This window comes from Streptopelia decaocto (assembly GCF_964273445.1).
Source record: "Streptopelia decaocto genome assembly, chromosome: 5".
In the NCBI taxonomy this organism is placed as follows: domain Eukaryota; kingdom Metazoa; phylum Chordata; class Aves; order Columbiformes; family Columbidae; genus Streptopelia; species Streptopelia decaocto.
The window spans coordinates 14,177,533-14,202,363 of NC_138659.1; the positions used below are offsets into that span (position 1 = coordinate 14,177,533).

General features: G+C 44.6%; 4 protein-coding genes across 7 annotated transcripts; 2 read left to right on the plus strand and 2 right to left on the minus strand.

Annotated features, from left to right (window-relative positions):
• Positions 1–971: 971 nt before the first annotated feature.
• Positions 972–11,190, plus strand: LDLRAD1 (low density lipoprotein receptor class A domain containing 1). Its single transcript, XM_082052739.1, has 8 exons — positions 972–1,334; positions 1,787–1,865; positions 2,267–2,321; positions 3,862–3,993; positions 4,425–4,562; positions 5,113–5,241; positions 6,010–8,637; positions 11,072–11,190. The coding sequence occupies exons 2-7, from the start codon at positions 1,845–1,847 to the stop codon at positions 6,153–6,155; spliced, it is 621 nt and encodes a 206-aa protein (XP_081908865.1). The 5' UTR covers positions 972–1,334; positions 1,787–1,844; the 3' UTR covers positions 6,156–8,637; positions 11,072–11,190.
• Positions 10,260–16,594, minus strand: LRRC42 (leucine rich repeat containing 42). 4 transcript variants are annotated; one of them, XM_082052737.1, is made up of 9 exons: positions 16,478–16,594; positions 15,597–15,662; positions 15,175–15,308; positions 13,013–13,144; positions 12,024–12,142; positions 11,527–11,615; positions 11,335–11,448; positions 11,112–11,196; positions 10,260–10,730 (listed from the first exon to the last, which is right to left on the minus strand). In XM_082052737.1, the coding sequence occupies exons 2-9, from the start codon at positions 15,654–15,656 to the stop codon at positions 10,474–10,476; spliced, it is 990 nt and encodes a 329-aa protein (XP_081908863.1). In that variant the 5' UTR covers positions 15,657–15,662; positions 16,478–16,594; the 3' UTR covers positions 10,260–10,473. The 4 variants fall into 4 exon arrangements, with proteins under 4 accessions (XP_081908863.1, XP_081908862.1, XP_081908860.1 ...); XM_082052736.1 differs by having other exon boundaries at positions 15,570–15,662; XM_082052734.1 differs by having other exon boundaries at positions 15,175–15,662.
• Positions 16,595–16,608: 14 nt separating this feature from the next.
• IFT25 (intraflagellar transport 25) lies at positions 16,609–19,745 on the plus strand. The gene is made up of 5 exons (XM_082052740.1): positions 16,609–17,058; positions 17,428–17,534; positions 18,172–18,240; positions 18,817–18,860; positions 19,345–19,745. Exons 1-5 carry the CDS (start codon positions 16,961–16,963, stop codon positions 19,450–19,452), a joined length of 426 nt encoding a protein of 141 aa, XP_081908866.1. The 5' UTR covers positions 16,609–16,960; the 3' UTR covers positions 19,453–19,745.
• Positions 19,746–20,509: 764 nt separating this feature from the next.
• DIO1 (iodothyronine deiodinase 1) lies at positions 20,510–24,468 on the minus strand (the record flags this gene model as incomplete). Its single annotated transcript, XM_082052738.1, has 4 exons — positions 20,510–20,581; positions 21,045–21,244; positions 22,442–22,585; positions 24,138–24,468. The coding sequence occupies 4 exons, from the start codon at positions 24,466–24,468 to the stop codon at positions 20,516–20,518; spliced, it is 741 nt and encodes a 246-aa protein (XP_081908864.1). The 3' UTR covers positions 20,510–20,515.
• Positions 24,469–24,831: the final 363 nt, after the last annotated feature.

Here is a 24,831-nt window from a genome sequence, read left to right on the forward strand (position 1 = left end):
TCCCAGAGTGAGCCGGAGGATGAAGAATTTGCTCAGTGTTGTACTTGTAAGCTCTTGTCAAAGGATCTTCCCTCAGTCAAATGAGAGATTGGCTAGGCTACAGCAATTGAACTGTTTCTCAAGATTTCTAGTTTTAAATGGAATCTTGGTGTTTGACTTTACAGAATGTTGTTTGTTTTTTCTTTTTTAATGTTTGACTTCCTGGTATCGTCCTTCTCAGAAGCTGCAATTTGGGTTTGATCTCAGCCCAAGACCACCGTTTAAATGAAGGGCCTTAAATTATTGAAACTGCAGGAGGAAAGCATTTTATATTCTCTTTAGGCATGTATTCAATTGAACTTGTACCTGATTTTAAATAGAATCATCTTAACACAAATGAGGCAACCCTCTCAAGTGTGCAAGTCACTGCTGGCAGAAATAACCGTGGTGCTTTTGGGGAGACATGAAGCTTTTTTCAGGTTCTAGAATTAACCAGTAGTCTCCCATCACATCAGATATCTTCATTTGTGTTCCCTTTAGTTTCTCTAAAACTTTATTTCTTTTACTTCAGAAAGGAGGGGGGAGGGGGATGGAGAGGGAAGGGGCCTTAACCGTTCCTCCGTGTCAGGTGTTATTTGGTGCTTTGAATCGGTTCACTTAAGGCAACTGTCTCAGAGCAAACTTAGAAGCAATGGAGCTGCCAAGGTCTCTGAAGCCCTGGTGAGCTGATTTTGCTGGTGCTTGGAGAGGAATCTTCATCTGTGGGCTGGCAACGATTTGCAGTTGCTTGAGTCTTATGGACCCTCCTGAAAGCAAGAAGAGGAATTTGTGCTCCTCAAGCACTTTATTCCAGTGCTTCTTGTGCCCCTACCCCATGGCAAAGCAGCCTGCTCCTGCTGTTTTATCCTTGAAGCTGTAAAACACTCTGTGTGCTGTGCTGAAGCCTGCAGACAGTTTAGAAGGCTGCAACCTATTTGTAAGTTTGTGTTAGCTACAGGCTGAGCTGCTGAGACTTACTGCAGGTCTGGAAGTTCAAGTATGCAGGTAGAGGAGAGGAACCAGGAGGATTTGCTCTGCCTGTGCGCCTTGTCCAGGCAGGGAAGCTGTTCCAAACAGTTGTATCCTGCACAGCTCTGCTGGCATCTGATCATCTCGCAGGAGTCTGGGTGGATGCTGCTACGAGGTCAGCATAAATAGGGCTGATGCTGCTGCGTTGTCAGCACTGTTGTGGGAAGGAGGTGGGGAGAAAGGGGTTGTGTGTGGAGATGATGACGCTCTCTTCCCTCAAGCTTTCCTCATGAAGCCGGGTTCTCCCTGACCAGGACCAGGGTAAATGCAACCAACATCAGCTGCAGGTGAGTGTTTGTTTTCTGAACCTGTGTCAGGAGTGGCAACAGGGTTCTCAGCATCCAAAATCTCTGCTTGCTTTAGGATTTGCCTAATGCCCTGTTGTGAATCCAAGATTGAGCTAGGAGCAATCAGAAGCTGGAACAGGCTGCCCAAGAAAGTGGTGGAGTCACCATCCCTGGAGGTGTTCAAAAGGTGTTTGACGAGGTTCTTAGGGACATGGTTTAGTGCTAGATTTAGATTAGGTTACGGCTGGACTTGATGATCCTGAGGGTCTCTTCCAACTGAAATGATTCTATGATTCTAAGCAAACCAGAAACGCCGCTTCCAACCAGAGCTGGAGCATGGGCTCAGCGCTGCCTTCCCCATCGGCTCCTGCTCCCGTGCCAGGGCAGCAGCACACTCCCCGCTCTCCCGCCTCTGTTGGGGTTTGTATCCTGGTAACATCACTCATGTGCAGGTGCAGAAAACTCCCTGCGGTCCTCTGAGCTGCTGCAAGGGCTGTCGCTCTGGGAAGGATGAACAAAATTCGCCCCCAGGTACAGCCCTTCTCTTCGGAAAAATCTTATGTGCAGCTGCTTCCTAAAGTACACGTGTTCTTGCTAGTGTTGTTTGAGCTCTTTATCTCTGGTTTCTGTAAGATTTGGAGTTGTTTCTTCTTAACCTAATTTGATACGAAAGGAAAGTACTGATATCAAGTGTTGAACTTGCATTAGTGTTTGTTTTACAAATGTGTAACTAAGATTTAAAAGTTGATCTAATTGACCACTATGTGAATTACATCTGGGCCATTTTTCCACTGAAGCAATTTTTACTTGTATGGAAAGTAATGCCATTCATTATATATTCCTGGGTAAGATGGTATGAGAACCAGAAAGGCCTAACTGCATGGTTACTGCATGCTGCTTCTGTAATCAGTCTTTTATTCATTTCCTTCTAGAGAAATGGTGATGTAGCTACTTTTGATTCAACAAAGTCCTTCTCTGAAGAAAGAGGTAACAAATAAAATGCAGAGCTTAACATTGTTATTATTAAAGTATACATCAACTGAAATGATCTATGTAATGTAAAAGTAGTATTTACGGTCTGTTGAGACCTGGGTTTTTTTCCCTCCTTCTGTGTAGTGAAATGTCCAGACTATAAACTTAATGAACTTAAGCTGTTCTTTGTTGTCCTGGAATTGGCAGTCTTATGGTACAGCAGCATGATAAGCAGTCTTTGTCTGTCACAGACGAGGTTCCTAATAAGCTTTCCATCAGCTTTCTACACATTCCTGATAGCCAAACCAGCAAATTTTGACCATTTTAAGAAGGAGAAGGCGAGATCAAACAGAATCAATAGCAAACCTGTAGATCGGGTTGCAGCAACATTTCATCACTGCCATCATTTTATACGCATATCTGTTTGCAACTGTTGTGCTTTCTGGTCAAACGTGTTGTCTTGTAGACACAGACATGCTGTAATTCACCACTTTTCTTTCAAGCTGAAATGTTCTGTGTTTGATTCCCTCTCGGGCGTGACAGAGGGGCGGTAACTGTAACCCAGATCCCTTTGCTGTTGTTCCTTTACTTGGTGTTTGTACAACGCAATAACTAAGTAAATAGGGAACACAGCTAAGACAAATTCTAAATTTTGATTAAACCTCTTTAGGTTCAGAAATACCAAAATGCAGTTATACAGGCGGGGTTGTGTTAAGTGACCAGTTATGTGTTTCTCAGATGACCATGTTAATATTTTTTTTTTTCTGTTGGTCTGAAAATACAAAAGAATGCAAGAAAATACAGTGTTGGTTTAGAGACAAAGCACTGGTGCTGCAGGTCGCTGAGATGAGGGCAGTGGATGGGTATTGCTGTTACACAGGCTGCTCTTGTGCTGCGGTGACTGTGGGCTTGACATTTAGCTTCTGGATTTGGTTTGGTTTACATACATGACTTTCTGAAAGCTGGACTCCCTGGAAGGCTGCTGCCCTTTGTACCCTGGAAACGTCTTTGGGGAGGAAAAGGGCTGCTCTTCAGCCAGTTCTCACTATTTTGAGCTGATAATTCAGCCTTGTTCTGTGGAAGTGTTAGAGTCCTGGTTGGGGCAGAAAGCCCAAAATGCTGTAAAGTGAAATTTTTCTCTCTTGAGGAGTTTTGCAGTGGGCTCTGGGAGGGCACCTTTTCCAGCCTTCCAGTGACCTGCCTTGTGTTTTGATTGCTCTTGCCAGGAGCTTCTCCAACTTCTCCACCCCAGTGTGTTCGGTGAGCTCCGTCAGAGAAGTGTGTTTGTGCCATTCAGTCCTGGTGCTCCATAATGGCAGCACAGGCTCTTCCACGCTGCAAGCAGAAAAATTCCTTACAAGGAGTTGTTTAACATGAGAATTTGGCTATTAAAACTCAACTATCAAGCCCCAAGCCCCAGTAACCCCCTGCCAGTCCCACACACAGACCCCCTCAAATCGTCACCCTCACGGCTCTGTCCCGTTCCCCTCCAAAGCACCCCGATCCTGCCGGACCCTTGCCCAGCCCCTCACCTCTGGCTCTGCCCTCCCAACAGGCTGCTGCCGGCCGTGCAGCGCCCGTGCGGGCTGCACACGGAGACGTGTCTGCATCTCTGCTGTGGCACTGCTCGTCCTCATGGCTACCGTGGGCTTGGCAGTGGCACTGGGACTCCTGCCACGTGCACCAGGTTTGTCTCCCAAGGATTTTTTTTCATTTTTTTTTAAATAAGAGTGGCAGAAAATGATGTTGCATGAGAAGAGCTTTCATGTCCATCACTGTGCATGAACCGGCGCTTCCCGGTGCAGACCAGGGGGAAGGAAGGGGACTAGCAGAGTGATGTGGGGCTGGGCCAGCTTTGGACAACCCAAGTCACCATGAGCTGTTTCTCAGCTCCAGAGTCCTGCTCCCCAGGGCTGTGGTAACTCTGGGTGGTGTGATCATGATTCAAACTGCTGGTGTAGTCTTCAGACTCTGCCATGAACCCACCAGAGATTAATTCTGGCCCCTGGTTATTCCAGAGTAACAAATGCATTTCAGAAATCCCCTTTTCTTCCCTTTGATATGTTCTTCATACCATGAAAATGTTGGAAAATAAAGTATTTCTCGCTTTCCCTTCAGTGAACCGCTTCTGTGCAGCCTCCAATAACCGGACAGGCTTCTTGTGTGATGACAGGGTGACCTGCGTCCCAGCCAGTCAGGTCTGCAATGGAGTCAGCAACTGCAGGAATGGAGAGGATGAGCAGGAGGAGCTCTGTGGTGAGTGGTTTTTTTTTGTCACTGTCCTCTCCATGCTGCTCTTCCTGCTGTGAGACTGAGCAGCCAGTGTCCCTCTAATCCTGCTTCACACTTCTGGACACATACAAGAGCAGATGAACCTGGTGGATCTTTTGTAGGGCAGATGCGGAGAGACAGTGCTGCCCAAAACCCAGTGGGAGTGCCATGAATCAAAGACCCCAAGCTCCTCTGACCTTCCTTGGTTTATTTTTTTAAACCACAATGCTGTGTTCCTCCATTTTTTAACCTGCATGCCTATGGAGCTGATTTTTTGTCCAACTACCCTGGAAAAAACTCTTTAAAGCAGAAGCCCAGGGCACTCAGACTCTGCTCCTGGCTTAGCCACGAACGTCCCTGTTCCTCTCCAACTGCAGCTTCCCCATCTGCGCTGTGTTTTGTGCCCATACCATGTGGGTAATGACAGACTGACTGACTCCCCGTAACAGCAGCCTTTGGTAGCTGCCATCCCCATTTTGACCGGTGCGTCTGTGCCTGGTGGAGGTGAGCATGTCCCGCGTGTCCACCCTTGCAGGTGACGTGCCCCGCAGCCTCCCGCGATACCTGGTTTTCCGCTGCAGTAACCCCACATACTGGCTCTATGCTGATCGGAGGTGTGATGGGATGAACGACTGCGGAGACTGCTCGGACGAGATGGGGAGCTGTAAGTCTCTCTTTGGGCTACTTCTGGGCAAAAGGTCTTTTCTGCTGATGGATTTAAATAGGCTGTACAGGTGTGGGGCTCAGTGGTGCTGCTGGAAGTGCCGGGAGACTGGCATCCACTGCGAAAACACAAAACAGATGGGATAGGACACGAGTACGAACTGTGTGGGCTCCCTCCCACCAGCTGCCAGGGGTTCTGTGTCACAACCTGGTGGCAACTGTGGGAGGAAAGGCTCCATGCTTTTCTCCCAGCCCCAAAAGTTATTCCTCCTCTGCAGCTTTGCTTAGTGTGGAACAGTTTTGTTGGAATGTGTAGCTGCAGGCAGCAGCAATCATTCAAACTGGCCTCTGGTGGCTGGCCAGGAGACGGTATGTGTGCCTCAGCAGCTTCAAAGGCATCTAGATCCTTCTCTCACTAAAACGAGCAGCAGCTTTGCTAAGTCACCCCTGTGGTTCTGAACCTCGGGCAAGACCTGCCTGTATCAGCAGCTTTCTCTAGAGGAGCTTGCTAAAAAAAATAAATACAGCTAGTTGTTCCTCCCAGGATGGCATGTCTGCCACAAAGGCCGTTGCAGTGTCACGCTCCATGGCTGTCTCCCACAAGCAGCATCAAGTGAGTGTCCTCTTTGATGGGTTCTGAGACTCAGGGTCATCACCAGTGGCTTTTCAGTAGCTGCCAGGGACAAAGGGTAGCTACCTGTTTAAGAGAGGAGTGAAGGGGGTCAGGGCAGCAGAACCATTTCTCTTCCATGCTTTCCATCCCTTGCAGTGGCTGCCTGCCCCCCATGTGGGTCGGAGTGGTGGAGCTGCAGGCCCGTGCTCTACCAGTACTGTTCCTGCGTCCCCAGGAGGCTGTGCAGGGATGGCGTCCAGCATTGCCTCAGCTGGTCTGATGAGTATGTCTGCAGACCATGAAGTCTTGGCACTCAGCAGCGTTGGAGACCACAGGGTACTTCCTGCTTTGTCACCTTTAAGCCTTGGTGTCCTCCTGCTCTGCCACCCGCTTGGGGAGCTCCAACCCAAGCAAATCCTCAGCAGCAGCACACTGACCAGCGCACAGTGACACCGAACAGGGATGAAGTGCATATGGCAGCCCATGCTGAAGGCTGGACACTGGCTGTGGGACACCTTTAAGGGTTCTCCTGTCATGCAAGGGTGAGTCCTTTCTACGTGGGCAGAGCACTCTCTTGCAGCATTGACTCGATGGGTTGTGTGCAGGCTGCTGGAGACTGTTTCCCAGCTGGTGCCAATACAGACACTATGTCTTCCAAACCCTTGGCAAGGGATTTCTGCTGTATGGACATGCTGGTGCCTTTGCAGGCAGCCAGATGAAGGTACATTGAGGACTACCCTAAAGACCAGGAGCTGAGCGAGGTGAGCCTTTGTAGCCCTTGGGTTAGCATTTCTCTCTGATGTGTCCTCACACTCCTGATCCTCACAGGCAGGAGAAGCCTGTGTTTGTGTTCAAAGCACATCTGTGGATGTTTCAGCAGCAGTTTTGAAAGTTCTGTGCTGATGCTCCCAGAACACTTCCTTGGGAACGCTGTGCTGCAGGTGACACAATGGGGAGTTGCTGCATGGGCCACCTCCTACACTCTTCTCAAATCATGAAGGCCAACACAGAGAGTGTAATGGCAAGGAAGTCTGAAGTGAGTGTTTGTGGGGACAAATTACTGTGTCCCTGTGACCACACAGATGTCCCTGTGTGCCAGGGCAGGGAACTGGCGTGTGTATAAAACGTACTTCTCTCGTGGCTGTGCAGTTCTGGAGCAGCAGCTTAGCAGGTTGAGAACAGCCGTGGGGCTGGGATGAGTTTGCACTTAAGTTGGCAAAGAAATGAGAAAAATAAGTTGCAGCCTCAGAGCAGGGAGCAACAGAAAACCAAGTGCCACTCCCAGGGCGACATGGGATGACAGAGGGTCTGTTCACTGCTCGTTTCACTCCTCTGACAGCAAAGTAGGATCAGGCAGCCAAACCTTCAAAGCAGTCCTCAGGATACAGATACAGACATGCCACTGAAGTTTAAGAAAGATGCAGCTTTTCTATGCTTCTTTGAAAAATCTCATATGTGTCTAACACATCTGAGAAAAAGCCGCATTTACAGGGTGTGCATTTACTTTTCTAAGCCCAAAATAAACATCAGGCGACCCTCTTCCCAACACCATCCCAGGTCATAAATCTTTAAAAATAAAACCCTGTTCGCTCATTTCCTCTCTGTCCTGTGATCTGCAACTCTGCCTGTCACCATGACTTGTATCAACAGTGAATGTTTCTCCTAATTTGTAGCTGGGATATAGCTGTAGATCCATGAGATCATTTTAAAATAGCTTTACAGTATTCTGACTCATACTTCACCAGGAATGAGGTGGCAAAACTCTGCATAATGGAACCAGTACTACAGGAAACCACATTTAATAACCTGTCCCTCTCCATGCCTGGCTAGGATGGATGGCTCGTATCTCTGTGTCTGTAAAACATTACAGCAGTGCATTCAGTGCTGCAGCTCAGAAGAGAGATTAGGAATTTTCTAGGTAAACATTTCTCACTTGCAAGCTTCTATCCTCAATCAAAACCTGAAATTGAGATGCACATTTTTACTGGAGAGTCACAGACATCTAACACTTCAACAAGGCTAAGCTGGAGTTGGTAAATAAAAACCTTGTTGTGGTTGCTGTTGTTCCTCAAAGTATGTTCTGGGGCAACTAGCAAGGAAGTCTTGCAGCATTTCTTAAGATGAGCTCAAGGAAGGATGGTTCAGAGGCAGCGCTACTGGGTCAGCCTCTCCTTCCTGGGGAAGAAGAGCTCCTTTCCAATGCAGATTGGGTTCAGTCAGGGATTGTTTGCCTGTTCCTTGGCTTTGAAAAGGATGTGCAACAAGCTCTCTGCGTTGGGAGGGGGCAGGTGGGCTATGGCTGCTGCATGATTCTATGGGGCAGCAGTCAAAGGAAGGCGGATGAGGAAACAGAGGCAGGCTCAGGGTGCATGGAAGGTGTCCCTGGCTGCAAAGGGGAAAGCAAATGCAGTCTTCCTCTCCCTTTCCTCCATCTCTCGGCTTTGTAGTTGAGCTGAACCACAAAGAAATGGGGTTAGGAGTGTGATCTCTGCACTGGAGGAGCTGGTCCATCCAGTACCTGCAGGGCAGAGCCCCAGGGTTGCTCTCCAGCTGATGTCCCTGTATCAGTTCCCAGCCAGTGCTCCTGGGAGGCCAGAGCTGTGATTGATGGCCCTGGGTTAGGAGGGAGGAACTGGGGACTCATCCTGCTCTGGATTTACACCTGTGAAGAGACTAACCAAGAGAGACATGCGAAGCAGCAGTCCACAGGCACCAAGAGCCAGAAGCCAGCCTGGAAACAACCAGGGACGTGGCAGGCACTCGGCTGAGCCGCTCTATTTCAGGGTGAGTCTCCTGTAATTTTCTTTCTTACTGCTTTGTTCCTGGTCAGCAGAGGCTGTGTGCCTTACAGAGAGCAATAAACAGAGATTAGTGGGTTGAGGACATAGTGGTGTGTCTTAAGTCTTCCTAGGGAAAAACTTACACAGTACTGTGTTTAAAAGTCTGCTGGTCAGCAAGAAACCTAAGAAAAGGGGTAATTGTACCAGAGATGGAGAGTGTAAGAAACACAGTACTCTAAAACACCTCTTCTGGAGAGGAAAGCTGTACTGTATTATTTTACTAACAAGCCTGTGACCTGGGCAGACTGTTGATGTCAAATCAAGATGTGCCTATTTTCCAGCTCAAGGCATCAGCTCCCAGCTGCTTTACTGATGTGAAATGGAGTATATGATCCTCTGGGATGCGTGTGTCTCCACAGTCAGATTAGCAGATCTCCACGGTGGTGGAAGGGCTAGCGAAAGAAATCCCTGGTGGCCGTTGAACCAGTGGCAGGAGGAGGATTATACTTGAGTATCACAGTTTACTTCCTCCCTGTTGAGACGCTGTTTTGCTCAGTTACTCTTTGTGCCGTTATTTGTCTCTGCAGAGGCCTGATGTAGTTGTCAGTGGAAGCTATTAATAGCCTTGATTTTCTGGGAAAAAATGTAGGGCTTGAATCCAAGTATGCTTGCTTTGGTCTGCAGTCCTTTTAGGGGGGGAACAAAATCAGCAATAAAAGAACAAAGAGAGAAAGGGGTTTAGGTCTGTATGCATTTTTGAGGTGAAGTTCCTTTTCTTGGCCTCTTCATGATTCCCAAGGATGTGATGCTTTTCTTGTCACTGAATTATGGTAAGCAACAGCGCAAAAGGCAGATTTCTTCTACTAGTGCTTATTTAGAGGATACCTGTAGTAAATTCTTGGTCTTAGGCATGAGAGCACACTGATGGTCACACGGCCCAACTCATGGGCACTGTGTACCTCGGTCAATTTTGATATAATAGAAACACTCAGGGCAGGAATTCAATGATTAACAGACCTGCAGCATTTCAGCTGTGCTCCTGGCTTCAGACAGACCAACGCAAGAGCCTGAGTGTCAAGGGTTTTTTTTACGGCAAATATGTATAATTCATATTTCAATTAAAAAATTCCCTGGTTTTAGATGGGGAAGTACCCAAGCATGCACAGATGCTGAGAATGGGTTTTAAACCCCAGAATGCTCTCAAATGCAGTGAATTTGCTTATAAGGGAGAATATATTACAGCTGCAGTCTAATCCCTACAGTAACCCACTTTCAGCTTTTATTTCCTGGGCTAAAATGAGACATGAGGGACTTGTGTTCTACTTTAGCTTTCTGTAATACCTGTTAGCAAAGGGTTACTGTCTCTCTGCCTTCCTCCCCTGAGGCCTGTGCTTCTCCTTTTCGCTTCCTCCTGTTGTCAGAGCTCTGTCAGCCCAGCCTGGTGCTTCCAGCCTGAGGTTTATGTTCTGCCAGCACGATTCACGTCCCAGGGCACTTGACAAGCACAGTGCAGCTTCATTTCAGATGAGCTGCAGTGATTTGTCTTTCTGCCTCTCAAGAGGCAAGAGAGGAGGAGGGATAGCACCTGCTATTTTTGTGAATTCTATCTATTGTCAGAAGAATTAGTTAAGGATGACAACAAAAACTTTATTTGAAAAAATTATTGTGTATTGTAAATATACAGTAGTATCGTCAACCTTCCCCTTGACTCTGTCCCTCCCCAAGCATATCACAGCAAACAGATTTGACAGTACTGGTCTCCTTTCTTACTTCCTCTCAACATGTTTCAATTCTGTCATCAGCAAGAAAACAACAAACAAAGGACCCAGTTCTTTCTGACTCAGTAGGTGTTTAATAAATCCCAGTCCTCCACAGTGAGGCACAGATGCTTCTGTTTGGAAGTCCTTTCTCTCTCTTGTTCAGCCAAAGGTCTTTTTTTATTGTTCTTTAATTCCTGGCTGCCTGCAACCTCCTTTTTCAAAGGTAAATGGCAATTTTGAACTTTTTCCTTATAAAACTGCAAGTTTCCAGATGCATTTGTTTCTGCCTCCACCAGCTTGCATTTGACTACTTCCTTTATTTTGTGTGTCTTGCCATCTACAGGGAAAAAAAAAAAAAGAAGTTTAGATTTTGGGAAAACAGAATTATGCCATAAAATGCACACTTGTGTTGCAAATAGTTTTGGCCAAGCCAACCTGGAATACTGGCTGCTTTGCTGAAATGTGCATAGGGAAAAATAGTTCTGAATTTTCAAGAGAAAACTCAGTTATTAAATGTTCTCCTAAGCGTGCTGCCATGCTCTACTTTTAAGAGTTATGCAGTAGTCTAACAAATGAAAAAAACTCAAACACAGTGTAATGCAGTTACACAAATGGCTGAAACTGCACACCCGAGATGCTATTTGTACTAATATATATATACATATATATTCCTTCTAGAAAAGAAAACAAACTATGTGGTCTTCATGCAGTTACGTACAGAAGTGCAGAGCTGCTGTTCTGGATCTCAAGTTGTCTTGTGGCTTGATGGCCTCCATAACTGCCTGCTCCCACTGCAAAATTGTCTGAAATAACATTTGAAGCAGTTAATATATTTCTTGAAATATCACTGGAAACAACTCTATCCCTTATTCTCTCCAATTCAGTGATTTAATACTCCGTAAGGACAATTTCTAGAGAATAAAAGACTTAAAACCCCATACCTGTTCTGCCCATCCCTCTGTTTTGCAGTTACTATGGTCAAATTCTTTCAGAGGCACTTTTGAGTGAACCAGGCCTATCTGTGTTTGGATCCGCTTAATGACGGCATTAACATCCTAGGGAAAAGGGAAATAAAACAGTCAGAGGAGAACATTCAATTATTCTCATGCAGTAAACTTAGGTACTTTTTTTACCTTGAGACCTGTCCCAGAAATGTCCAAACAATTCAATTTCTTGAAGGAAAGAAGGTATCTGATTCCAACATCTGTGATTTTAGGATTACCTGTAAGATCAAGTAAAGTTAATGAAAATGCAAGATATGGAAAAAAGTGATCAGAATACCAAGAAACTATTTGTTCCAAAAGCTAGTACTGGAACAAGGGGGTTTGGGCCTTTTTTTGTAGTATGTTTCATGTTTTGAAAGTGAGTCAAAACTGACTTTTGCCCTCTAATGATCAAAATACAAGTATTTACAATACCAATTCTCAAACTATCAAAAATATTTATGGTAAGTAGCAAGTGGCTGAGACTACAGGTATGATCTGTGCCTTCTGGAAAGTTGCTGGTGAAATCTGGGGTTGAGTATCATGGAAATCACCAAATTAATTGTATTCCTTCAATATTAAGGAAGATAAATTCTCTATTAGAAGGGATACAAATTGCTTCTAATATTAAACCATGAAGTACTTACAAGATAAGTCTAATACCAAAAGATTCTCAAGTCCCTTTTTCAATACTCGTACTGGTGCTGTCATTCTGCGAAGGCCTGCATCTGATAAAGAGTTGTCTTTCAGGAGAAGCCGTTTTACACTGCGAAGAGACATACAAATGCATAGTTTACAGTCATTATTTTAGACAGTTTTGCAAAATGTCCTAAACCTCTGTGTCAGAAGGCTGGGGTCTTCCTCTGCCAACCCTTCAGCTTACTTTGTTAACATTAGTAAAAAAACAGCAAGAAAGATGCCTGGGTTCATAGGACCAACAAATATCTCTGTATTGCCTCTGCTAGCTCAAGAATTAAGGGCTTACTTGACCAGCTATGCCCAGAGCTGCAGTGACAAACTGATCCTAGAGCACAAGTGTTTGCTAACAAAGACAATAAGGTTCTTTATACACTGAAGTTCTTTAAACCAAGGCTGCCAATCTCAAAGCCACTTGGAACTAAAAAGAGAAAAATGCTTGGCCAAATGGGAGAGGGAAATTTGATAAGAGATACAGCAACGATTTTAAGTAAACAATGAGAGATTATAACATAGATGAACAAAACTCAGGGAAAAACGTAACACTGAAACATTCTCCAGAGCACTTAAAGACAACACTTTGATGCAAAACGTACCAAAATCTTATCGTCAAATGAAAGTGTAAAACTGTTCCAATGCTTAAGATGAAGTTATTACTTGGCCAATGAAAATCATAAGAAGTTGATTTAAAAACATGAGACATCTTGCAGATTTGTAGGACCTCTTATGATTCAGTATGTGCTTTGGATCATGTGCTTTGTGCACAATAAATTCTGTATTTTATTTATCTCAAGAACAAGTTTTATGAACAACCAAAATCTTCAAACTTACGCATTGCTGCCTGTGAAACTTTCCTTCAAAGTCATAACTCGACTCTTTGAAACACTTAGTGAAAGGAAACTAAAGTGTCATTTTTAGCTACATGTCAAGAAATCTGTACCTAGACAGAGCCTCTTTGGTGAGGTGTTCCAGCAGCTCATGTTCATCTCCGAGTTTACAACAGGAGAGATCCAAACACGTCAGCTCCCGGAAAGACTTAATTTCTTCTAGCTTTGCAGAGATAACCAGGTATCTGCAAAGAGAAAAAAGAAAAGCTATCAGTGTTCAGGCACACAAAAAGGCACCTCTATGCTCAAGTGTCACAAGCACAATGCAGTTGTTTCTTTTAAGTACCTACAAGAAAATTAACATAAATAAGCCAGCTGTCCTAATGACCGTTTTATGTGCAGCCTGCACACAACACATCTGAGTTCACAGTCTTCTCCTTGAACAAATGTCATAGTTTTGCTTTGATCCAAAATATTGCACAAAGACTTAAGACTTTAAAACTAGCAAACATCGCAACTAGGGACTTCTTTACAGATTATTATTGTACTATTTCAGAATAATGCATAATATACATTCCAGTTTACCATAAATCAACTTCAGTTGATTTATCCTCAGTATCTAGAAAGCAGACAAACCCACATCCATCCAGGTTTAAAATCCACTTCAAATTCATGAGGATAGCTTGTCAAATGGCAAAAATTTACTTTTTGTATACATAAATAAAATACTTCTCTAGAGATGTAAGTCCTATAGGACATCTGCAGGACTCCAACTAGAGCTTTGAGTACAGTAGCTCCTCAGTGGGTTATTTTTTTAGCTGTCTTGGTTCCCTGATCTGATTCACTCTGCAACCATGCAAACATCTGTGCAGGAACTATGCAGTAGGAGGTTTAGAGACAGGAACAAACCACTGAAGAATGGCATGCATGAATATGCAGTAATAAGCACATCGCAGTTACTACCTCACCAGTGTTCCCTGCATTTACTTTTTATTGTCCCTGTGGCAAGATAAGCCCCAAATTCCCTACTCTCTCCTGAATTTACCTTGTATTCCCCATGGCAAGACAAACCCTGAGGTCAGCATCTTCGCTGCTGAAATGAGGGGCGCTTGCTAATTTGATCCCTCAAGGAACACCGCTTTGGCCGAGCAAATAAAGGGACCTTAATATCCTCCCACTGCGAGTATACCTATCAAACTACCCCGCCAAATCGCTTTGCTGTGCAGTTCAGCTATGCGAAGGCAGTACGTGTAGTCAAAGCGCAAGCCGGCTCTCGAGAGACACCACTAGCTCAAGGAGGTCGTGAAGAGAAGAGCAGGCTCTTTTGGAAATAATATTCATCAGAAAATGCCTTAATATCTTCCTGGATTTCAAAGACTTGATACTTAACTTAGATTTCTGTAATGGCAGAAGATGCCAGAGGTAACTTCATTTCTGAATTAAGCCCATAAAAGTATCTGTACTAGAGATAAAAAGGGAGTGGGTTTAAAGGATAAAACAAAGGATAATTGACCTCTGCTCAAAGATTCCTACTGTGCTCAAAACACCCTCAGCACTTCAGATGAATCTGCCTGTACTTTGATTTTAAACTGGATAAAACATCCCCCTTTTTCAAGCGCACAGATGGAATATAGACTGGTTATATTACCGGAGAAGACTTCAGTAGGCACAAGGCTTTAAAAACATAACCCGGTTTTAAGCTTGGCAAGACTCTCTTTTAGTGAAAGACAACATCGACATTGAGTAGATGGAAAAACTGGTTCTGGACTCCCATCAGAACCTCCTTAAAGCACATTCAGTATGATGGGAACCACAATAAACTAGTGTAAAACCTGGACAACTTCCAAGCTTGTAACTTACCTACAAGACTGAATCTTCTTCTGATCCCTCAAAATTAAATAGGACAGCAAGCTTACAGCAAATAAACCCAGGCCAGTTTGCAAGGGTGTACTATGCAAGTGCTGATTATTATTGTTAAAAAATAATTGTAGGTTAAATCCTTCACAAAAAATCACCTGTTAGTTAACATGGATGCAGTCTGTTACCTGTATTATGTTTGGTATCTTAGAATGAAACCAGCAGCTGCACTTGTAGGAATGGAATGGGGCAAAAGGAAGCAAGAAGAGTGACATAAGGCTCAGATCATTTCATTAAAACATAAGCCCAAGAGATTTATTTTTTAAATTATTTTCGGAATAAAATCATTTAAGGAAAACTTCAAATGTGCTAGCAAAAGCACTAGCAGACAATGATATTTGTTACTGAAGACACTTACCTATTTCGCAAGCATAATGAACATAGCACCAAACTGCCATATGCTTCAGTAAACTTCTGTAGAGCTCTCAGTCCTGTTACTGGTTCTGTGAACTTTTGCCTTGCTTCTGCGGCTGAAAAGAGCTTTTCAGCAATCTGCTCAGGGAAACCAATCAATGAGTCAATGTGATCAACATTGTCAGAAATGTAACTCAGCACTAGGCTGAAGAGAGACTTGGCTGAGTACCGGAGGTTCCCCTCCTTAGTGTACGTGAAGATGAAATGATCAGTCCTCTGCCTCCTTGCTCTATTGTCCTCCCTGTTCATACAAAGCTCCACCGAAAATCCTCTGGAAAAAAGCCTAAAAGGTCTTGTTTTGGGAGTGACATTCTGTATGCCACATGCACCCTGATTTACCATGTGCAGCTTCCCATTTTCACGCACGTATATTGGCCCAGTATCCAAGTGGCTTTCTGAGTGGAAACAGTAAGACATTCCCTTCATCCAGTTCTGCAAAAAAAACCAAACCATAGACAGGTGAAGAATAACCACAGAGAAAAACACTACACAGCCCCCCAGACCCTGGCAGCTCTCAATGCCCCGAGCACGGTGAAATAACCCTGCAGTGCAAGGAATTCCAGGCTGCATAGAGCAGGGGTGTGTGCTGTCTGCCATCAAACCGCCAACACCACTCATGTGGTGACTGAACCCAGGCTGGGGGACAGTGGCCGGGACTGGATGCCCATCGCACCTGGGCAGCCGGAGCGGGTCCGGGCGCTGTGAGGGAGCTGGGCCCGGCTCTGGGGCAGGCGGGGGGAGGAGGAGGGTAAATGGCTGACTGCAGCAGGGCAGGGCAGCCTGCTGGGGAATCCCCCGCGGGAGAGTGGGCAGGCTCCTGGTGCCCCTTTCCCAGCCCAGCCGGTGCCGGGGGCTCTGGTCTGTGAGCGGGGGTCGTGGTGGGGAGCTGGAGGGCGCAAACCCAGCCATGGCGGGATCTGAGGAGGGATGGGGTCGTGTCCGCTCCCGCCCTGAGGGACTGGGGGCTCAGGTCCTGCGGGGCAGGAGGGGATCGGGCCCTGCCCGGAGTGGGGAAGGGGGTGCTGAAGGGATCGGGGGCTGCCCGGGGGAGGGGGCCGCGAGGGGATCGGGCCCTACCCGGAGGGGGTCTGTGAAGGGAACGGGTCCTGCCCGGGGTGAGTGTGCCGGGGCCGGGCGCAGCCCCGAGGGGCGCAAGGAGAAAGGTCCCCGCACCGCCGGCCGGGAGGTTTGGGGCAGGGAGGCGAGCGATCCCCGTCCCGCTCCCCGCCGGCTCGGCCCTCACCTACCTGCCCCGGGAGGGGCCGCCCCGCCGCGCCGTCAGCCGCACCGCGGCTCGGAGCTCCCGCCGCCCATCCCGGAGCGCTCGCGGGCGGAGCCGCGCCGGGGGCGGGCGGCGCGGGGCACGCCGGGAGCGGGGCTGAAGGTGGTGGGTGCGGCGGGAGGCTGTCCGCCAACCTCAGCGCTTGTGTGGGGCGATCTCACCGCTCCCAAACCTCCCACCTCCGCGGCGGCAGCCGCACCGCCATCCCTGCGCGCGGGGCCCGGGGCGTGAGGCTCCCGGGAGGCCACGGCACCGGCGGGGAGCCGGGAAAGGGGGCGCCGCGGCTGTGAGGGGCTATGGCTGCTCCGCACTTGCGAGGCTCTTAGTGTGAAGCGACGGATCCCGCAGGAGCCCGCGAAGCACCGCGCAGCTCCCGCCGGCGGAAGGGCTGGCGTGGGCCGTTGCCTGGTAGCGGCGGGGCCGGCCTTGCCCTCCCCGCTGCTCCGGGATGAGGGCAACCGACTGGTGCCTGAGCTCGGCGGGGGCTGCCCTGGTCCTGGCCACCTCCAGCGACGAGCACCACCCCGCCGAGAACATGGCGGACGGGTGAGGGGGCGCTGAGGGGCTGTGAGGGGACGCGGGTCCGGGCGGGAAGCGGCTCCTCCGGGGCGGGCGATCCCCCCAGAGATCCCGCCCGGTGCTGCCGCCACCGGGGCCTCTCACCGCCAGGCTCTGTGTTTTGCCTACCCGCTCGTGTTCGCACATAATTTAACTTCTTTTTCAAGGACCCCCGCCCGCCATTCGTGGGCCTTTTTGTGCTACAGAGCCTGAACGTGGAGGTATTAATACTTCCAGAGAGCTTCATCATTTTCATACTGGTGTTTGCTCAAAATACCCCAAATAAAAAATGGCTTTGCAGTTTTGGTTGTAGCTGGAAAGCCACAGGTGGGGGGTTTTGTCCTGTTCTCTCCACAGAAGTTCAGAAACGTTCTGGACGACAACGGGCATGTTCCCACAAGAATTCATTATTGGTTTTCCCAAATGTGTAAAAATCAGCAAAGTCACAATCCAGTGTTACTTGGGTAAGACTTGATGCATTGCAGTTGGTAATACATGCTATGTTAAAATGTGTGTCTGTGCCTGTGTGTAAACTCTCAGTGTTGTGTTCTGTAAGTAGCCACTTTTAACAGATTCATAAAGATTTAACTCCACAAAGCAATTGTCCTTGAAGTCCAAAGTTTTTCATAAATCAGAAAAGATGGAAAATCTACCTTACCTGCACTTATTTTGTTCTTACAACATCTTGCATTGAGCTTATAATTAACTCTTCTGTTGCATAGTGATGGCTGTTGTAGTTTAATGGACAGGACTACTATTTAACTATTTATTTTGAATATTGATTATTATAATTTCTTAGATAGAACAGTCTTAGTCTTTTTAAAATAATATGAAGGAAAATGTGAGTTCTAAACCAGAAAGGACTGTTACAAGGTCAGAGCATGGAAACAGGAGCTTGACCATTAGCAAGGGTTACAGAAAAGACACAAAAATTTATTGTTTGTTCAACTTGGACCACAAGGATGGTGGTTGTATTACAGTCCTGCCCCATAAGAATGGATTAGTTAATGCTTTTGAAGTGCTTTGTAGCTGAAAAGTGATGGAATAAATATCAATAAAGAATCAGAACTTGTTGATATTTTAAATGTGTTTATATTTTAGTGCGGACCTTAAGGATTGAAAGAAGTGTATCTAAAGACCCTGTAGGTTTTGAGCAGTGCATTGAAAAAGGTAAGAGTCTGAACCTGAAGCAGTGGGGATTTTGTGGGAATAACATTGATCTTTTTCTGTTAAACCTATGTCTATTTGTTGAGTAGGCAAGTGTGGCTTGATTATTATTTTATTATTTATTAATGTAATAGTCACATTTAAATGAAGTTTATGAACTCTGCTGGTCTCTGGAGCAGTTTGGAGATGTAAAATGCTGTGTAAGGGCTAAAAGCACTGCTTGTGCACTCACTTTTATATTCCAAAAATTAAAACCAGACTTACATAGTATAATAGAGTGACATTTCCTGGATTGTTTGGTTTTTGTTGTTGTTTGTTTGTTTTTGTTTTTGTTTTTTTAATGCCTCTTGGGTGACATTTTATAAAACAGTGTAATGAATAGGATATATATATGTACCCACTAGGATGTTGCAAACAGTATTTGTTCTCTTAAATCACCCTGTAAAAAATATAAGAACAATTTCTATATATGATGTAAGTTTATGGTCCTTAAGGTTTCTTGACCTCTGATGTCCAGTGAATACTTTTCACAGCATTGCATATTATTATTCATTATTTGCTTCAACCTGCATTTTCTAGATTTGCAACACACAGAAGGTCAGCTTCAAATGGAAGAATTTCCAGTGAGTATTTCCAGTGTACATAAGTAGTGCTTGATGGGACAGGATGTCTAAACTAACTGGGGAGAAACTTCTGAAAACCAAAACATGTCCTTGCTTACAATTGCTGTTCAGCTGGTGTTAGATGTAGGAATTTGTAGATCATGGTATGAAATTGCATATCCTGACTGCACCTTTGTAGGTTATGGTATGAAATTGCACCTGTGTACTGCTGTGAACTATGTGAAATAGCTCTTTCCAGAAGCGTGGCAATCTTCTCTGTTCTTGCCTTTAAGGCTGCAGTATTTGGGAGGGATGGGACTTTTTTGAATTGTTGTCATCTAAAGAAGCTCTGAGGCTGGCTAGGTGTATTAAAAGAGCTTGATTTTTGCGCAGTTTGGAAACAGATACAAATATCTAGATCCTTCTGTCTAACAAACATCTGCAAATGTTGTTTGATAGTTATGTCACTACAGAGAATGCAATAACTTTTTTTTTTCTCCCACAGCTTCCTGATTTCCAAGCCACTTACTTGCGTTTCATCATCAAATCTGCCTTTGATCATTTTGTGTCAGTGTACAGGGTGATGGCAGAGGGCACACCAGAAAACACTTAAGTCCAGCTGAAATTTGTACTTCAAATTTTTTTATAAAGAAGTTATATTTTGACATCGTTGGCACAGAGAATATTTATTATTAAAACCTTGCATTAAAGTGGTTTTTGAAGGTACGGATGTAGTATATATTCCTCACCAGTTTAATGTATGTAATGCAGTACTCTTGTTAATTGTAGTAACAGCTTTCTAGTTTTAAAACCTAGACTGTTGCTGTAGAACACTTGAACATATCTGAGTCAATTTAAATTAGTATGTTTATATCAGGCTTTCTTAATATATGAATTAAAACTCTATTTCCTGTAAAATGTTTCCCTTGCACTCTGAGTTAAATAGAAAAAAAAGTGTGGAATACTTAAATGGGAGGTCGTCCTACTGTCAAATAAGTCCTTCAAAAGTTCTTAAATTGGTAACTTTCTTATCAACTCAAACTGTTCAGGATTAATAGGATGACTATAAACATCTACTAATGCTTAGAAATAACTGGGGTGGGAAGGGAAATAATCTGAAGCCATATGAAGTGGTCTGATAGATTTTTTAATAATTGCAGGTCAGTCCCTTGTTTCTATAAATATTTTCTACCATCAGGTCACAGCTGCCTGTGCTTTATGCCATGACCATCATAACAAATACTAATAGAAACAAATGCTGATAGAGCTGCTGTTCTTCAGAAGCCTTCTGTAGTCAGTGAAAGGGAACATTTAGGAAAATTGTATGTATACAAGAGAATCTTAGTCATGCGAAATGGTTTGTTTTGCATGCCGGTCAACTTTTGCAAATGTCACCGCTCCTGAAGTTTATTTTGCTCAAACGTAAATGTTGGTATCCAGTCCTGGCAGTAAGATCCTACAAAGCAGTAGTTGGGGTTGTAGTGATGAGACTTGAAAACCTCCAGACAAACACATGATGAACCACATTACAGATGTGTTTTAGATGCTAATACTATGCTATTTTTGTTGTCTCTATTGTTATTTTTAAATTCTTTTTTTTCTTCGTACATGGATGAAAACCTATTTATTTAGCTTATTGATTGAGATAGAAGAGGACTTTGGAATAAAGACTTTTTCTATTTCATTTTTTCCAGGATGGCGCGTATTTCCTGGGGGTGGTAATTCCAAGGTCCCGCTCCTCCCTGCAAAGGCAATAAAATAATGGAGCCACGTTCAAATACCCAGAGCAGAAGCCCTATAGAGCACAGCAGCTGCCCCAGGACTGCGGGCAGGGGTTCTTGGGCCTCCTGTGGGAGATGCTGCATGCACAGGTTACACCCACTGTGTAACTGGGACAGGGCCAAGGTCCTGACCTTGAAGCTGGGAAGCGTTCCTGGATCTCACAGCTTACATGTACCTAGGGTTTCCTCATGAGCCGAAAGATAAATATTTGAGCAAGACTGAGGTGTACATCAAATATGTACATTATAAGGGCCCAGACTGGTTTTGCTGCCAGTGCTTGTCTTGCAGTTACAGTGAATTGTGAATTTTTTAGCTCTGAAACAGAATGAAATACTGACTGTTGAATGTAAAGCATTCTCAAATTACTTCGAAATTTAAAAATCTCAATATATCGTGCTCATTATTATAGTTGTTTTTTTTTACCTTATAGATGACCTTCCCTCCTTGAAGTAGATACAGTCGTTCTGGCATTGCAGCGTATTTTGAGCTGCTAAGGTTTTCCATAGTGTCTAAAACCACTGGACATAAAGGATTTTTTTTCTGAAGAAGTTGTGCTGCTATTTTTCGATCTTCGAGGCTTCTGTGATTTTTAATAACAATATTGTTTTTAAAAGCCCATCCATCTAAAACAAATGAGAAGGGGATTTAGCAAGGCACATTTTAAGTAGGTGTTAAGGGTGTAGATGTACTGTGTGTCATATCCCAAAATTGGGTTAAAAGAACACTGCAATTTACTCCCAACGCTAAAACTTACCATGAAACGAAAGCTGCTCCCTTAGAGTTTAAGAGCACCACAGATTTTCAAATAAATGGAGCCAAGATTTTTCTTTAATTTGGGAAAACCATATTCTCCCCTTGCCATGGATTTGGTAATATTTGATGTATTTTAGCTGAAATTTTCCCACATAAATCAACAGTAGGAAGATACGAGGTAGGGGAGATAGATCCTATTTGAGTAAGGTTTGACAAAATTATTGGCACAGGGGATGAGATTTTAAAATGGTGAGTAGTTCTATCAGCTGACACCTGCTCATTTGGGACAGCCTCAGCAATTCTGTTTGATTCTACTCAGGAGGCTATAAAAATAAATTTAGGTTTCAGAACTGAAACATATTTTAGCCAGGGCACACCTTTTTCAGAAATATGCAAACACGCACTTGCACACAGTTCCTAGTCAATGAGAAAGTAGTAAAAGTTTTTGATGACTGACTTGATTATTATGTGTTTCTTAACTACTGGCAGTGAGGTGGTGTTAGAAAACTCGAAAACTGTAAATCTTACATTTTAGAAAACTACCTTAACTCTGGGATAAAATTGGTGCCACTGTGTTACTTAAGAGCCTAGTGTAGATAAAAGAGGGGGTACAGTTTGTTTCTATATTTTTCAAATTAGAGTCTGCAGGCTGTTCTTGAGACATGATAAAAAATATTTTTGCTAGTTATACTTTTTTTTTTCTTTTTTAAATACATAACATGTTGGCATCACACACTTCACCTTTGTTCTACGAAACGCCTTTTTTTTTTTTTCCAAAAGGAGCTGTGCTAACACTGAGAGGAAGTTTAGTAAAGATAGACCTCTGTGCTTCACTTCACTGAGAGGAGTGTCTTCAGCAGGAGCACCTTGGTGTAAAGTCAGCTGTGTGAGTAAAATCTTTGGCTTAATAGAGACACAAACCAGTGTCTAGATTTGGTATTGCCCCTTTTGATGTGAGGGAGTTTTCTTTCCCATTTGCAGCTCCCTCCTTTCTTAACATCTTTTCCTTACAGGAATGACACAGGTCTGAAGTTTCGGTAGGCATCACTGTGATGTTTGTACTGTACCTACTGCGTGAGCTTCTTCGATGTAGATGATAAGGAAATCTGCTATAGGGCTGAAATCTTTGATGAGCTTGTTGAACTCATCAAATTGTAACATAAATGAAGGTCAGGTGCAACTTCCAAAATTCAGGATTAAGGGTCGGTTATCTGGGAAAAAAAAAGGAGGCAGTTTGTAGTTAAATCAGTGGAAAGAAGGACAGAATCATATTAATGCACTGAACTGTTTCCTGGGCAGCAGTGGGCAAGTCACTTAACCCACAACTTTTTGGACATTAAAATCAGTAGCAGAACATCTACATCTATGCAAAACATGCATGAAAATGCTTTTTTTTTCCCCTAGCCTGGCTCTGACCTGAGCTGGATCCAGCAATGAGCTGAACCCAGGGGGACCCTTTCCTCTGGAAAGCCCTGTAAAGGCAGTCACTTCTTGTGTCCTCATCACAACAGCAAATTCTCAAGTTACCAACATTTTGGGATGGGGAGCTGATCTAAAATGGATATATAGCATGTCAGACCTCACAGCCTCCCCAAGATACTTATTACAAAGGAACTCAAAAAGCACTAAACATGATAATCTGCAAGGTTTTTTCCCAGGACAGTGGTTCAGAGTTGTCTTAATACTGTTTGGTGAACCTATTGGACGTGATTTTTTTCAGAGGTGTTCGTTTGAGCTGAGCTGAGTAGAAGCTGCAGACTTTTCAGTCGTGCATTGCAGGCTTTCGTGCTTTCCATGTATTTCTGCAATTTCTGGTCCAAACAGAACACTTGTTATATATTATTATTTATTAAACTGATGTTACACAAGCCACCGGCAAAAAGTATTTATACAGTTGCTTACAAATTAACACAGTACGTGCCCACAGGTGTTAGCATCTGTTTGCAAGCCCTCAGTTAAAGAGAATCTGCACGATTTTTAAGCGTGTCTGTGGCCATGCTAAATTATCTGAAATTTGTTCAAGATCTTCCTTCTGTCTGGGCTTATCTTCAAAAACTGCTGCTAACATAGATCCACATCCTAAAGAATCTAATAAAGGGGGTATGCTCTTTCAGATACTGTGTATCTCTTTTCCAAATTTCCATCTTATTTTCTACATAAATATGTATATATCTATATATACTTAGAAAAGCGGAGTTAGAGAAGGATGTAATGCTTCCCATGGGGATCGAGACTGCAGCTTAATGATTAATTCCACGGTCTACAGAGATCTCAGTGGGAGGCAGCGGACAAAGTACAAAGCAAATTCTATTTCTTCTGCTTTATTTCCAGCCACTTTGAATCTGGAAAAAAAAAACACCATGTGTTTTCTGGGCTTTAGGCTGGCGAAGGGAGCTGGTGTGGGACTTTCTGTACATACAGGGAATGACAGCCAACAGTTGTGAATCACTGCATGCCATTCCGATTCTGGGTCTTCTCTCCCTAAAATAAATTATCTTGCCTTTCAGTGAAGAGGTATTTCCAGGCAGAGCCAGCTTTTGCAAGAGATTCCTAAACTTAGTGGCGTGAAGGGGTGTTGTAGCCAGAATTATAAATACAGCTTGTTTTTGAAAATCCTGAAGTTTTTCCATGAAATGAACACTGATAGCCTGGCCTGCCATGTCATGCACTCTCACACCAGCTGTCTGTCCCTGTGCACTCAGCAGCCTCTTCTCATTTATCCTCTTGCCAAACCCAACCCAGCTGCACGGGAGATTTACTGACCTTGCATGAAATCGGAGAGGTAACGAGCTTCTCCGTTGAGAGTCATCACCGGTGTGTTGGGAGCAGGATGTCCTTCGTAGGCTTTGTCCTCCAGCCTCTTCCACTTCACCTTCAGCACAAAGAGCAGATATTTGAAGCTGAAAAAAGTTGGACCCCAGTTTTCGTAGCTAAACTTTGGATACTCATTCATTCTGCTCTTTTCACCCAGTTTTAGGATGTATCTTTTCATGGCCTTAGGGAACAGAATCATCAGCGTTTTGCCAATGATGGTGCTTGTAGTTACATGCAGAAGAATCAGGAATTTTTGTAGGAAAACCCTGACTCTGAACATTGCGGTGGAGGAGGTCTGAGCGCTTCTGACGGGAACACAGCGCAGCAGCGGGGGCAAAGGTAGAGAGTGGGGGGGAGGAAAAATGTCCACGTGTTTGAGCAAATTCCTGCTTGTCTCGTGCACCATCACCTTCCTGCGAACTTCAGCATCTGCGAGAGCGAGGACCCTGCCAGCTGCGCTGCCTCCACCCGCACCAAAGGTGTTCGTTACAGTGACTGTAGATTTTCAGTGCTAACTGCACAGCTACAAGGCTTATTCACAAATATGTGGTGTATTTTACTAATGGGAGGAGCTGAATCAGGATATTTTCTCTGAACCATAGAATAAAAGGTAAGAATTACGTTAGCGGTACCCGAGGGTCTG